Source organism: Lutjanus erythropterus, chromosome 19, assembly GCF_056507025.1.
Source record: "Lutjanus erythropterus isolate fLutEry1 chromosome 19, fLutEry1.hap2, whole genome shotgun sequence".
Classification (NCBI taxonomy): Eukaryota; Metazoa; Chordata; class Actinopteri; order Lutjaniformes; family Lutjanidae; genus Lutjanus; species Lutjanus erythropterus.
The window spans coordinates 23373461-23389100 of NC_139335.1; the positions used below are offsets into that span (position 1 = coordinate 23373461).

Below are 15640 nucleotides of genomic sequence, written 5' to 3' on the forward strand. Positions count from 1 at the left end.
TCGTCCTTTGGTTCACAAGTTTTGATGCAATCGAATACTTCCATTTTTATATTATTCAGCCATGTTTATTTGAAATGAGTAAAATACATTTCCCTTGTTTACCTGCCATCCTCTGTTTCCATCCCCTAGTAGCAGAGAAAATACAGGGACAGAATTTGTTTGAATCTATGGCCCTGACCATGTTACTAAAGTATTACTGTAAAAATATACAGAACTAAAACAGCTGTTCATGAGTCAGTTTGCAATAGTTGCGAGTTAGTGAAACAAACTGGGTCATCCCCCTTGTTAAAAATGAATAAAAACCGCCTACTTAACATAACACAAACACAAAATTATTGTCTACTCTTGAGTAGTTGGTCATTTTAAACATTTATTTGTCAGTGGCTGGTGGATTAATTTCCCACACCGACTTCAAAAAATATTTGGTAAAGAAAAATTATTAGGAACACAGAAGGCTGGCATAAACAGGAGGAGCCTCCACATAAACAGTTAATGCAATTATAGTATAAATGACACAGCTGATCCTCCAGAATTCACAGCATAACATCATTCCTTAGAGAGGTGCCATCTGTCACATAAAAAACATTGTGAATGAGGCGGCCGCCCTTATTTGGCTGGTTAGATGAATAAAAGCTATCACTCGGATGAAGCTTGACTCATCCTGAAACTAACATTTTAGACCGTGGACAAAGATATCAGACGAACCGTACCAGTGAAGATACCATCTAAATGTGGCTGTTATGGGCATGATGTACAGGCGGAGAGGACAACTATTTAGGTTACACTCCAGCAGCTGTCACATAAATGTGCTAGCTGACAGTTCTGGAGCAGACATTGGAGAAGACGTACTGCTTATGGTTTTTTCTGACTTTTTATAAAGGTTCCACTTTGAACCCTTTCGTATACTGGTTTGTTCTGTATCATAGGGAAAAGAAAAAGTTCTTCTTTTGAAGTTGCCTTCAACTGCCTGGATGTCAATTCTTTCCTCCGTCCCTCTTCCCACAACCCCTCCCTCTCTCGTCTCCTTATCAGAGACGCAGTTTCCAAAGTCTTCAGGTGATAACTCATCATGTGATGAGGACAGCAATTACAGTCTGTCTCCAGAACAGCCAGTGAGCCAGGAGTCTCCCCTGGGCCTGCTACCTCTGCCCTCTCCACCAGAGACACTGAACAGCATCCCATCTCCTGCACAGGTAGGATCGCAGGGTGCGATTGTACCACTAAATGACCTAAAACGTTAATCAACATTTCTGTCCTGCAGTTTCTATGTAAGGAAGTGATATAGCTACTGGTGATTAGTCCTGATGACTTAAAGTGTTTTTATCTCATCAATCAGGTCCCGCCATCAGCTCCTCCTCTCCCACCAATCTCTGGATCCTCCCCCTCATTGCAGCTGACCAATGGGACATCAGCACCAACTATCCAGGGGACAGGTGCAATCTCACAGATCAAGGTAAGTGACATCTGTCAAGGCCAACCAAGCAATAAAGACTGAAAAGTGCCTCATAATCTATGAAAGAAAACGTGAACTACGAACTGATTGCTAGTGTTTTCACAGTTGATGCTCTGATTCAAACTCCCTTCAGTATTTTTGTATTAACAATGACTGTGCAGATAATATTGCATATCCCTAAAAATAATGCAGGTGTAAAAGTTTACAGTATAATCTTACCATCATCCCTCCTCTTTTTCAGTATCAGCCTAAACCAAACTCAGACCGCTCTGCCCAGAAACACAAGAAACCTAAGGACAACAAGCCAAAGGTTGATTTTTGTCTTTGTCTTTCCTGTTTTTAGACATGTAGACAATACTGTTGCTTATACTAGAAGAGGTAGTAAATAGTAATGCTAGTATTTCAGTGAACCAGCCCATCTAAACCTAAAAGGAAGCAAACTCCTCAAAGAAGAAGCAATATAGTTTTAAACTGATTATTTGTTGTGTTCTTGATGTGTTGCCTTATAGATTAAAAAGTTAAAGTACCATCAGTACATCCCTCCCGACCAGAAGGGAGATAAAGAGCCTCCTCCCCATCTGGACTCATCTTATGCCAAAGTCCTCCAGCAGCAGCAGCTCTTCTTGCAGCTTCAAATACTCAATCAACAGCAGCAGCATTACAACTACCATACCATCCTGCCTGCACCACCCAAGTACGTTTTTATGTGTATAGTAACAGGCGAGCGTATATAGCATCCATAATCTAAAGCAACTAGACAAATTGTCAAAGGTGTTGAGTATCGTTGACCCGGGAACGTGGGTTGCATGAAGTACTTATTAATAGTCAGTTTATTATCTACAGTAGCTGTTGATCAACAGTTAAAGAAGCAGGGAGTATCAACAGGTATTTTAGCTACTTATAAAAGGTCCACCTCGCTATATTTTGAATATTTTCACTACTTTACTTGGCCATCAGATATCGCTCTCTCCAAACCAACCAAACCCCATAGCCAAAATCAATCATCTTACCTCACAGAACAAGTGTGTTGCTGGTCTATTGCTACCTATATGCGTTAGTTTATTTGTGTTATTGTGTCATTCATGAATCTGAACCATCCATTCAAAACACTGACGTCACTTAATAACACAAAGTAATAGATTGAGGCCGAGGTAGACCAGCAACTCCCATGATCTGCAAGGTGAAATCACCAATTTCGCCACTAGAGTTTGGTTCCTTTGGGGACAGTGATATTTGAATAATATAATGGCAATTAGCTAATACACTGATGATGGATAAGTACAACCCTACATAAAATAATCCAAACTATCCCTGTAATACTGAGGAGCTTATGTAAAAGTTTACTAGTTTACTAGTCAGTTGTCTCTCTCTCTGCAACAGGCCTCAGACAGATCAGCAGCCATCTTCCTCTTCCTCCTCCAATTCCACGACCACCTCCTCCCCACCTCAAGCTGTCGCCGCCCCTTCAGCTGCCCCCTCCAACCAGGGCAGTCACAGCCGCCAGAGCTCCGATCTCTCATGTGGAACAAAACCAACGTCTCTGCCTCCCAACCTGGATGAAATGAAGGTTAGCTGCACAACAACATAAACATCCAAACGAAAAAACAGCATGGTTAGTTCATGATCAGTCCATCCGTTCCATCTTGTGAACGCGATATCTTACGACAGACAGATTTTCTTCAAATTTGGTATAAACATCCAGTTGGACCCAAGGATGAAGTCCAAAGGTCTAAATCCAAGGTCACTGTGACCTCACAGAAGATGTTTTTTGCCATAACTCGAGAATTCATACACCAATTTGACAGAATTAGACACAAATAAATCATAGGATAAGATGATGAGGATATTTTATGTACAAAAAGTCAAAGATCAACTCGACTGTGACATCATGATGTTCAGCTCTCTATCAGCTCTCTGTGCTCCTCTGTAGAAATAGCCTGTAAGTGAAGACAGCATATTTCTAACTAGAAACTATTAATCATTTATATGAATAAAGTTATAAAAACACACTTAAGACCTTTCATCAAATTTCATCATAGTCTTTGCTACATATATTATATGGACATGGATGTAAACTGGAACTTGACTGGTTGGTGGCAGCATACAACCGCAAGGCATCAGTTGTGGTTAGTCTGGAATCAGCTCAGTGAAAACCAGCAGCTTTCTCTGCTGTCTGCATGCTATGACTTGAAGGAGAAACTGGTGGACAGAAGTTGAAACATGTAAAAGATCCTCTGTTAACAAAATCTTGTCACCGAAAAGAAGGCTGCAAGCTCAGAGCTGACAACGAAATAGACAGTGATGGATCACTCTGTCTTTTTGTTTTCTCTCTTATTTTTTTTCTTTAATCCTTTTCAATTTTCCTCTGATATCTGTCCTCATCTGTCCACTTTTCCTCGCTCTCTTCCTTCAAGCTCAATTTCTCTTTTACTCCATCTTCTGTTAGGTTGCTGAACTGAAGTCAGAGTTAAAGCTGCGCAGCTTGCCAGTCTCCGGCACCAAAAATGACCTAATTGAGAGGCTGAGGACCTACCAGGAACTGAATGGAGGCAGCAACACTACTTCCTCTCCAACAGCAGGGGGTACCACAGGGCCAGGGGCTGAAGGATCAGGAAAATCCTCCACAACTGCCACAACCACCACCACCAACAGTACATCACAACAACAGCAACAGTTTCAGCTTCAGTGCCATCAGGCATCTTTGACCGTTCAGTCAGGTGGTTGAATTTGATCAAAAATAGAAAATTGACCTTTACTTCTTCTAATGAAGGATTAATTGTACCACTACTCACTTCAACCATGTATTCAAGTGTTTTAAGATAAAACAGAAATGATGTATCATCTTTGCACTTTCTCTTTACACCCTCTCTTTTACCTCTGTATAGCTGATGTATGTAGCAGTGCCACCCCGGCTGCAGCCCCTCCTCAGCAGCTCATGACCTGTGGTGACACCGCCTCTCCCCCGACCGTTCCGCTCACCCCTGCTGACCACTCGCCAGGCGCCATGAGCCCAGAAGATACCCGCTTTAACAGCAACCCCTTTGGAGAAATGGTCTGAAATATTTTGTTGTTGTTTTAATAGAATGACTGGCCATTTATCTTACACATATGAGTATGGTTATTGACTCACAGCTTAAATCAGATTTTGCATGTTGAATGATTGTCATGCTGATGTCATAACGTGAAAACCTGACACTTTAATGTAGCCTTAAAAAAAAAGTTTACTGAAACTCGAGGTCTCTCTCACACAAAAGACGTAGTTTCATGATGTTGTGAAGCAGAGAGGGATCATAATTTGTTGTTTGTTGTTAGTTTTTCACTTTTAAACAAACAACATAGCTCATGAAAATCTGACATGATTCAGTAATCACGTTCATGGATGAGGTAATATTTAAGTTTTTTTTTTTGTTACATTTAGTCATACTTGCCGACTTCCTTCCTCACTCTGATAGCATCTAGCCACTAGCTAGCAACGGTGCCACCATGAGGTTCATATTTGGTTTTGAGTGAAATATCTCAACAACCACTGGATGGATTGCCGTAAAATTTGCTCCAAAAAGGGGTGTGGCTTATTTTTACTTACACATATGATCACATGACTTTTTATCTCATGTCACAACCATAAATTCAAAACTTTAGCTGAACTTAGTACTAATTAGCGAATGCTAGCGTGCTAACACCCACGGTGGACATAATAAACATTATACCTGCTCAACATCAGCGAGTTAGCATGCTGATTGTGATCATGTCAGCAAACAATTGACGGCATTTGGCTCTTGGTCTTCTTTAAATAGTAAGAAAGGTGATAGCAGTTGTAGCATCAAGCTCTTGAGCATATGTCCATTTCATTTCAAAACTTCCTGCTGTATGTTAACTTATGTTTGCGTTGTCTCTTTCTGTCTAGATGAGTTCACCTCTCACCCAGCCGAGCCTTCAGCCATGTAAAGCTGCTCAGCTTCCAGGTAACATTAAAGAAGAACCAAAGTGCTCCACCCCAACACCTTGTCAGTTCTCCTCAAAGACAGCATCCCTGCAGAAACATTGTCTGCTCTCATCCAGTGTCCCCGCCACTACAACCACAGCTCCTGTCACGACTCTGGACAAAGACAAAATGCTGAAGGAGAAGGACAAGCAGATAGAGGAGTTGACCAGGATGCTGAGGCAGAAACAGAGACTGGTGGAGCTGCTGAGGATGCAGCTGGAGCATGGGAAAAGAGGAGGACAAGTTCATTTAAGAGTTAAGCAAGAACCTCCTGATAAGCCCAGCGTCCCTCTCTCATGTGGCCGTCCACCATCATCCATTTCATGTGAGATGGATGTGACAAACGTAACCGTCAAACAGGAAGCCATCGAAGCAGAGGAAGATGTGCCTGAGACAACTATGCAATTACCAGAAACTCGTGGATTACCGCAGTCTTCGACCCAAACACAAAAGCCAGAGCTGATGAGCCCGCAGACAAAACAACAGCAGCATATATGTCTCCAGCAAACCGCTCTGCAGTTTGCCCAGCAGCAGGCCATACAGAAACTTTTGCTTCATCAACAGCACAACATTCAAACCCAGCAGCAGACAAGTCAGAACCGTGGTCAGACACCGGAGAACCAGCAGAACCTGCAGAAACTTTCTCAGCAGAGAAAGAAGAAGTCTCACAAGCAGCAGCTCAAACAGCAGCAGCAGCTGTTGCAGTCACAACAGCAGCATCAGCAGTCCAAACAACACCAGCAGCAGATGCAGCTGAAGCAACAGATTCTACTGAAGCAACAGAAGTCATTTTTACAGCAACAAAATAAGCAGCAACAGACGAAACAACTGCAACAAATCCAGATACAGACCAAGATCCATCTGAAGCAACAGCAGGTGCTTATACAGCAGAAACAACAGGCACAGCAGCAGTCACCACAGGTCAGGAAGAGGTTCATATCTTTTATACTACATAGACTATGGTGTCAGATTTTTTTTATTTAATGCACCTGATTAGTCAGAGATGGGCAGCACTACTTTATTACTACTACTACTTGTACTACTTTGTTACATTATTCTGGGTAATTTCTTCAAAGTGGGGTGTGGCTTTTTTAAATTCATGCGCAACTGAGCAGCATTCATCAGAATGAACAGAGCCCCAAATCCAGATTCGTCCTTGAAAAATTATTGTCTGTTTTACACAGGTGTCTCAAACAAACCTCAACCAGCAGTCTGGCTCCGCCCCCTCCTTCCCACTGGATCTCCTGAAGGGTAATTCCACCCCGACTTTGGTCACTGACGGAAACGGTAACCACTTCCTGATTGCACTGACCAGTCAGATCACTGAGAACCAAAGAACTGAAGCGCCTGAGAGCAAAGCAACCAATCAAATCACACTGCAGGTACATGGCTCACTGTCAGCAGTCCATTTGTTTGTTTGTTCAGGACTGCAGAATAATGTGTGAATGCAAAGACAGATTTATAAAAAAGCCGTTTTCTGTGTCACAATTTTTATTTTTGTATTCAGAACTTAATACTAATATTAAATACAGCATTTTTATTTTTAAATTGTTCATTTTCCACCAGCGCCTACAGTCTACTCCAGCCAAACTCTGTGGCCACAACGCTGTTCAGCTGCCTAAACCTGACAGCGTGCACGTGGGAATTTTGAAACAACAGAAAACAAAGGTGAGGTTGAGATCAAAAGTGATTATCTAAAGTCTTTTGCATCTCTTTACAGGCATGTGTGCTTTTGTAGTTGTTTTGCATGTCTTCATAGTTGTTTTTCATCTTTTTGTATTGGTCTTGTATGTTTTGTAGTCATTTTGTCTTTTTGTACTCATTTGTGCATTTTTCGATGGTTTCGTGTCTTGAGTTTAATTTTTGTATCTTTGTTGTCCTCATCCTGTTTGTTTTGTGTCTCTTTATGTATGTTTTGAATCACTTTGTAGTTGTTTTGTGTCCTTTGGTAGTCATTCTGTATATTTATAGTTGTTTCATGTCTGTACTTTTTTATGTCTCTTTGACATTATTTTGTGTCATTGTATTTGTGTAATGCCACTTTGAAGTTGTTCTGTATCTCTTTAAAGTTGTTTTGTGTCTCCTTGGAGTCATTTAGCATCTATTTGTGGCTGTTTTGTGTGTCTTTGTGGTCATTTTCTGTCCCTCTGTAGTTGTTTGATTTACTTTACAACAAGAAATGTTAACAGTCATATCAAATACAGACCCATTCAGTAATCCATCCATGCTACAATGTCCCTTACATGTCTGTACAGGTGGATGAAGTGTTAGAAACACGATTTTGAGCTTATAATAGTCTTAACCTTATTTAACAAGTGTGAGTGCACTGGTATTTCACATTCAAAGGCTAGAGGCTACAGACCATTTTCTTTGTAGCAAAGTGTAGTGGTATTTGCTTTAAAAAAAAAACATGATGTCTGTGGATAGCAACAAGGAAATTATTTCTGGAAATGTGTTTTCAGATGCTTTAAGTTGAATTAACAAAGTTCAATTCGCCTCCATTGTATTTGGGTGGAAGCATAAACCATATAGATCAATATCTCACAGCCTCAACAGCTAAAACTGAAACTATCTGCTTGGAGAGACACCCAGAGACACAGTCCTAGGATCATCATCATGCTACATACACGATTCATTTATGACCAAAAGCCCCAGAGCCTCTTCGTCCTGTCACTGGAGCAATAACAGAACAGTCTGTTAACGCTCTATAAAGAGAGCTCCAAACACAGAGGTGAAAGAGAACTGCTCCAGCGAGTCCAATAGCAGTGGAAATTAATGATGTATGCTGTTTGAGATGGCGACAGTAGTCCTTGATAAGACTGTCTGACATTATCACAATGCTGATTATTATTGCTTTGCTAATTAGTCTAACGACATACTCCATTACTATGATTTATGTTGTTAATGGAGGAGGAACAAAGACTCTGACGCATCTTGGCTAATTGAGATATGCGGTATCTCTCGCCGTGTACAGGTGTGACGGAGCAAAGCCTGCCTCCAAAAATGTCAAGATTTAGGGGAACATTGTGTGCTGATTGCACCTTGCTGTAGTCAGCAGTCTTTCCTGGTATTTTTAACCGTCCCATGACACTCTTAAGACGGGGATGTCAGTAGGCTAAAGGTTAGTGAGGAAGGCTTTTTAACACTGGAAATTCCATAACTATTGCTGCCATAAGCTGTCATTTTTGAATTCAAACTCTGTAATTTCTCATGATAAATACCCAATTAGGCCTGCAATGCACGGACAACTTGTCTGGGGTGTACACCGCCTCTCGCCCAATGTCAGCTGGGATGGGCTCAAGCCCCCCGTGACCCTTCAAGGATAAGCAGCTGCAGACAGTGAATGAATGAATGAAATACCTAGTTAGTAGATTCATGTATTTATTCTGTTAGGATGTCTTTCAAAAATGGAAATAAAATCTAAATGTACATTTTTTAATGTTTGCCTATGTATTTATCAGAATACCATTACATATAGTAAACTGAAATGATTGCATGTATTCACTGCAGTATTTTTCTTTAGGGTAATAACCATCAGAGATTAATATAGAATTACTTGGATTAATATAGAATTACTTAGGACAAGACACAAACAATTAAATGTATTTTATAAGCTTATAAAACATATAAAACATTTAAAACCGTCTGGTCTGGACAAAACCATGTTCTGAACCACATTTATCCATCCATTTTCTTCTGCTTATCTGAGTCTAGGGTCACAGTGGCAGCAGGTCAAGCACCAGCAAGGCTTTCTAGCCCGCAAAGGAACAGCGGTTCTACTCCATGCTCACTCTGAACGTCTGAGCCCCTCACCCTCTGATAGTTGTCAGACCTTAAAAAAAAACAAAACAAAAAGACTGCCATACCAGCAACATGTCCTTTCATTTCTGCACTCATTTTGCATGCATTTGCTGTTGTCTCACATATTACTCAGTGCTGTTCATGTGTTGATTGGGCAGCTGAAACCGATACATATCACTATCGCCCAGGCCTAATGTAAAACATAGAAACATATTAAAGTATACGACATAATGTACGCAAAAATTCAGCAAGTCATAGGTGCTGAGACAAAAAGTGTTACAACTGTTCCAGGTCTCCCTTATTTTATGCTCCCCAGATTCTTCAATTATTCTACTAATTAGGACAATGTATTCCAATTATTTGTACTTTAATGTAGAAGTTTCTTTAATAGAGACATTAATAGTTAATAATAGTAAAAATGTAACAGCAGAAATTTCTGTGACTGCATATGGTTGAAATGAGTCAAAATGATTACACTTTCTTTACCTTTTATGTAATTTATATGTATAAAAACATTTTTAATTCAAATACAACACTCAGTAAGTGTTTGCGAACCACGGACAGTAATTATTGAAGTTTCCATTCTTGCTTGAAATACAACTTCAGTTGCTCAGCAGTTCAAGGACATGTTGTCATATTTTGTGCTTCATAATGCATGATGGGAGACAGGTTTGGGCTGGACAGGTTTGGGCTGCAGGCATACCGTGTTAGTGCCTGAACTCTTTTACTATGAAGCCATGCTGTTGTAACACATGCACACTGTGTCCTGGCACTGTTTTGTTGAAATAAGCAGAGATGTCCCTGAAAAAGACATATATGTTGCTCCAAAACCAAAAAAGTGTTGAACCTCACCCTATCCTTGCTTGTGAATGACTGACCGTTTGGACGATGGTCCTTTTATAACCAGTCATGTTGGGATGTTCCACACATGTGTTTTTCCCAGTCTTTTGTCACCCCAACTTTTTTGTAACATGTTGCAGGCATTAAATTCAGTTAGTTGTGATTTCAGATGAAATGACAAGTACTGCTGTCTCTGAATACTGTTCCCCTGGAAGGACTTCTGATCTTTCCACTCTTTTCAATCATTGAAGCCACAGAATGGGGGGCTGGAGGTATCTGTGGACCAGCATCAGCGGGACGTTTCTCAGTGTTTGTCTGCACCTCCCAGTCTTCAGCCTTTCTTCGAGGACCAGGAGATCGCTCCCTCAGGGAAAAACACCTCATCACCTTCCTCTCAAACTGTAAGTAATCCCCACATGACATGGATAATCTTTCAAGATGACTTCTATCATCCACCTGTCACATTGTTAAAGGAATGTATGATAACTTTTCCCATATCTGGCTTTGGAAAGTGAATGGAAACCTTTTTTGTTTCTTGCTCTGTCTCAATCATTTAATTCCTCCTCTTCTCTAGGACGTCTGCCCTGGTCTGGATGTTTTGTTTAGTCCTCTGTCTCCAGCTTCCATTAAGACCGCCGCCTCATCACCTGATAACAAAGTATGACGCACTGCATGTTTGATTGTTCATCATCTAAAATGTATGTTTTTTATCGGCCTTTTAATCCAAGCATTTTACTCAAAACAGTAGGTCAACCTCACACAACTTTTCTGTCCTGCACTCTGAGTGAAGGAAAAAAAAACTTTTAAGGAATCAAAATGAAAAAAAAAAGTATGATCACCCCAAATTGTGAGGGGTGAACTTAAAACAAAAGTTCCAAATTTGATTCTGGAAAAGTATTGAATTTTGAGCATTTAGCTTAATTAGCTGGCTAAAGTACGCTTCTGATTCGAGCTGAGAAGGAGGGGTCAATTTTGAATGTCGTGATCACGAACTGCAACTGACAAATCGACGTTAAGCTAAGCTGTGTTGCTCTGCCTTCCTGTTTGACATGTTGTCTTGCGTTGCATCATGCCATCTCTCATTAACTGTTTGTGTCACGTGTGTTATGTGAACTTTACATACAGTTTTAGAGGGTAATGTGTTGTTCCCTTTTTGTAACCGTCCTCAGGATACCGAGCATGAAGACGATTTTATTGACATCATTTTGCAGACAGGAGGTAAGATGCAATAATATTATCTGTTCTGTTTGTTGTATAATAACATTTCTTTTAAATTTACTTGGCAGTTTGGTGATTTATTGTGTTGGGGGCTGCTTTTAATTCTGTGTTTTTATCTTCAGAAATGGCGACCACCTTCAAACCAGCAGCAGACCCTTCTCTGGACCATCTGAATCTAAACTTCCTTGACGCTTCTCCTCCTCCCTCCCCGCTCCAGCTGTTGCTATCCCCACCCATCCCACCCAGCTGTGAGACCCCACTGTCGGCCCCCTCGGTGCAGCCTGAGCTTCAGACTCAGGCCGACGCCACAGAGGGGAAACAACACCTCGGTAACTCTGGGGGTGGACGCCTGGAGGATTTCCTTGAAAGCACCACTGGTAAGCCTCTCCTGGGGGTGGAGCCTGGGGGGGTGTTGACTTTGATCGATGACCTCCACAGTCAAATGCTGTGTACTCCCAGCATCCTGGACCATCCCCCGTCTCCCATGGATACCTTCGACATAGCAGCGGAGGGGGAGCACGGGCTGGACAGTATGGATTGGTTGGACCTCACCATGGGAGGAGAGATGGGAGAGGAAACTCCCACACTGGCCCCACTGGGCCCTCAAACACCCCCGAGTGTCTTTTCCACGGACTTTCTGGACAGTCATGACCTGCAGATACACTGGGATTCCTGCCTATAGTCTGCAGCAGCCGGGAAACAAACATCCAAGCTCAGCCACAATTACAAACATTCACAATAACAACTCATTGATTGCTGAGGTTTCAGGTTAGAGCACTCTTTCTGTATCTTCTCACACACTGGTATATTGAACCTTAAAGCACTTTGACCTTTATTTATTTCATTCACACGATGTGATATTGATTATTGTGCATACACTTATTAGGCAGGTCCTATATTTGCTCTTGCTTCTTCAGCAACAGTTTTGTCAACACATTAAAAGGGACTTCTGTGCATTTGGGCCCAATATTTGATGAGACACTTTTAACTGAGCCAGGAAAATGCCACTTACATATAAATTAACCTCATCTTTCTTTGTCACAGTCGCCATGTTACGCTGGAGAAGTGTATCGGTTTATTTGACCTTTCGTCTAATTAGAGTGCAAAATCCTTAGTTGCCTTTTGTAGTAAAGATAATCAGTAGTTTACCACTACAGGAAAAGGTACAGCTAATCATTAACCAAGTTAAGCCTAAAGACAATGATTTACTGGCAAGAAAATAGTTTATAAGGTAGAGATGTTTGACCATTAATTTCAAAATACGGTATAAACAAACACCAAATGAGCGCATATTTACACGATCGGTTTAAACGTTAAATATCTTGTCTTTGTACTGCATTCAATTGAGTACAAGATGAAAAGTATTTGCTAATCATTGCAGTCTACATTTTAGACTTACATTTTTTTGGAGTTTTGTAATCTGAGGTGATTCTGTACTGACTCTCATGTTTTTTATATTAATTTTTGACAAATTCAGTGTATATGTCTCCAGTTACAGCACTGAGAGTGTTACTGCAGTTTGTATCCTGTTTAGTATTGATTAAATTGACATCACATACACACAGCAGATCCTAACAAATGCCTTGGGATTTAATTAATTTATATTCTCTCTAGTTCGTTGCTGAAAAAACACCGCTAGCTGTAATTCACATCTTTAAACAATCATGTGGTGGTTTTGTTAAGAAAGTAAATGTTTTTACTTTATAATTGAAAATTAAAAGATTCTAAATCAAAAATACATTAAACGGTTGCATAAGGATTTTCTAAAAGTGTCACCGCACAGTGACATTACAAAATAGATCACAAGTGAGATTTTCTGTTACACAAAACCTCCTCAGTATTCAGACATTAGTTTAATTTAAGGTTGTAGCTTTCCTATGTTTAAGAGAGCTGCATGAAGGATCTCACACTCAAAAGTATTGAGCACTTTGCAAAAATCAATATTAAATTTTGAGTACATGCTGTATACTCAAGCTGCTGTGCTAACAGCGACAGAACAGTACACCATCGTTCTTTACAGTATTAGATTGTTTAAGACCTTATTTGATTCATTTCAGGGAAATATATTCGCTCTATTATGTGAAAGACATGAATTGAAAAGCTGCAAAGAATTTAAGGATGTGTCCGAAATGTGAAATAATTTAATACACAACCCAACTTCTTCTAACCAAATACACTAAGTGTAGTATGAAGGACAATCTTAACTGAAAATGCTTTTTGGAGCTGACAGCTCGCTGATTCAAAGTGTTTCTGACATGTTTTCTTCTGGTCTGTAAACCGATTTACTGTGTATCGGGTACTGACTTGTGAGATGGTGATTGTTGAATCGTCGCTGCCCAACGAAAATCACTTCTGTAGAAAATGTCAGCTTCTGAGTAGCTAAGAAAGACAGCAATGTTTTCAGCTTTGTGGCAGCGCATCTTTCAGACGACCCAGCGATGTTGTGAATGGGTTGTTTTGCTTAAGAAATGGGAGACATATCTCGGCTCATAAAGGAGCATTCCCTCCTGCAGTTTTAGTGAAAAATTCAAAATCCCCATGTTTGGAATTGAGTGTTTTTTACAGGACAGTGACAAGATAATGACAACAAATTAAACTTAAATGGTCCAATTTATTTGGGAAAACTTCAAAGAGTTGATATTTTTGCATATTCATGATGAATTGCACTTTGAGTATGCCACACGTGTCTTATTTTGTATGTGACATAATGCTACTTTATAGTATGTGCACATTTTGTATTAATATTTCGTGTGTGATGGTCTTTGGTATGAAATCTTCTGAATGTAAAACATGACATAACTGCATCTTACATGAACTACAGACTTTGATGTAACCTCCACACACACTCACAACGCTTCATGCTTACCTAGTGTGAGGCTGCGAAGAGGTTTTTATGGTCATTTTGGAACCTTTATTTCTCAAAAACTACCTTACTGTAGTTTCTCCTCCTTTATGTTTGCACTTGTTCTAATGAATGAATACACATGTAATATGAATGAGAAGGCAAACTCCTTCAGCTCTAGATTCTTGCAAGATGATTTAGTAGGATGAAATGCCTTCTTCATAAGGATGTTTTTGTGTTAACAGTGATACTTGACTATCCTGTACTGTATCAGTACTTTTTACAATGGGTAGAAGACATTTTATGTCTTTCCCTCTTTGAGATTTTACAGTGCTGTAATATACCAGCTTAAAATGTATCATAAGACATATAGTTTTCCATTTTTAGCTGTTGAGCGCGCTGGTCAGACCAGTTTGTGTGTACTGTGACTTATTCTGTTTCTGACAAAATGTCTGTATTGTGAATTGAAAACCTTGAGAAATCCTTGAACGTTGGAGACTTACACAAACACACACACATTTGTTTTTGATTCTCATTTGTAATTTTAAGGGATGGGCAGTATTTCAATTAAATGTATGTAAAATATATATTTAATTACTTGTTTGTATTTTAAGAAAACAGAAAGGCAAACATGTCTACTGACAATGTGGACAGAGCCAATCACCTATTTTTAGTGGATTTACCAACACTGAAAAACCTGTATATACGTGCTAATTTTGGTGTAAAATGGTGTAACTTGGAATTTGCTCGATACCAGAAGGACTTGTGAATTGCACATGTGACTTACTCCCATCTCTGCATCTTGGAGCTGTGAAACACTGATACAAGAAGCTTTGATTTAAGAAAACTGGAACAAAATAATTTGTCCATGAGGCCTTTGTTTTGTTTGATGTTCCCCGACATGCTGTGATATTAGAAAAGCTAATGCCATTGACCCACATAGGTGAACATAATTACATGCTTATATGTGCAGTTATCTTGTTTATCTTCACACCCACAACCTTGCTGTTTCTTTCTGAAGATTCATCACAGACGTAGAAACAAACAAGCTCACACCACCTATGCGCCCACGTGAGAGCAAGCAATGCAACACTCTCTTCATGCACATGCTGTCGCTACAGAATAATATACACGTACACATCACAAACACACACACTTGGGTGGTTAAAATGTGCTGTGAGCAGGAGGATGACAGAACTGTAGTGTTGTAAAAAGTGAGTCACAAGAGGGCGGGAAGCTAGATGACTGTATGGTTACAGCTCTGCTCCGGGGAGAGGGAGCACACACACACACACACACACACGCACACACACACACATCACTGTGGTCCCCACAAAGCAGTCGGTCCTCACAAGAACAGTGGGATGTCAGGTTTTGGACAGCACAAATATAGAAAAACAAACTCATACACACAATCTCACATACGCACAAGCATACATTAACATGTTTCCACATGTGTAAAGTAACACACACACACACACACACACACACACACGCATCCTTG

At 40.2% G+C, this 15640-nt stretch overlaps 1 protein-coding gene across 1 annotated transcript in view; it reads left to right on the plus strand.

Moving 5' to 3' along the window:
• LOC146309882 (myocardin-related transcription factor A-like) overlaps window positions 1–12550 on the plus strand; it is a 48521-nt gene extending 35971 nt beyond the window's left edge. Inside the window, exons 8-21 of the mRNA XM_084745046.1 lie at window positions 1033–1193; window positions 1337–1453; window positions 1695–1763; window positions 1963–2147; window positions 2834–3020; window positions 3900–4170; window positions 4339–4505; window positions 5358–6356; window positions 6620–6817; window positions 7002–7103; window positions 10328–10477; window positions 10651–10734; window positions 11246–11294; window positions 11417–12550. Coding sequence (XP_084601172.1) covers window positions 1033–1193; window positions 1337–1453; window positions 1695–1763; window positions 1963–2147; window positions 2834–3020; window positions 3900–4170; window positions 4339–4505; window positions 5358–6356; window positions 6620–6817; window positions 7002–7103; window positions 10328–10477; window positions 10651–10734; window positions 11246–11294; window positions 11417–11976 — 3299 coding nt within the window. The 3' untranslated portion in view covers window positions 11977–12550. The remainder of the gene's footprint in view (window positions 1–1032; window positions 1194–1336; window positions 1454–1694; window positions 1764–1962; window positions 2148–2833; window positions 3021–3899; window positions 4171–4338; window positions 4506–5357; window positions 6357–6619; window positions 6818–7001; window positions 7104–10327; window positions 10478–10650; window positions 10735–11245; window positions 11295–11416) is intronic.
• Window positions 12551–15640: the final 3090 nt, after the last annotated feature.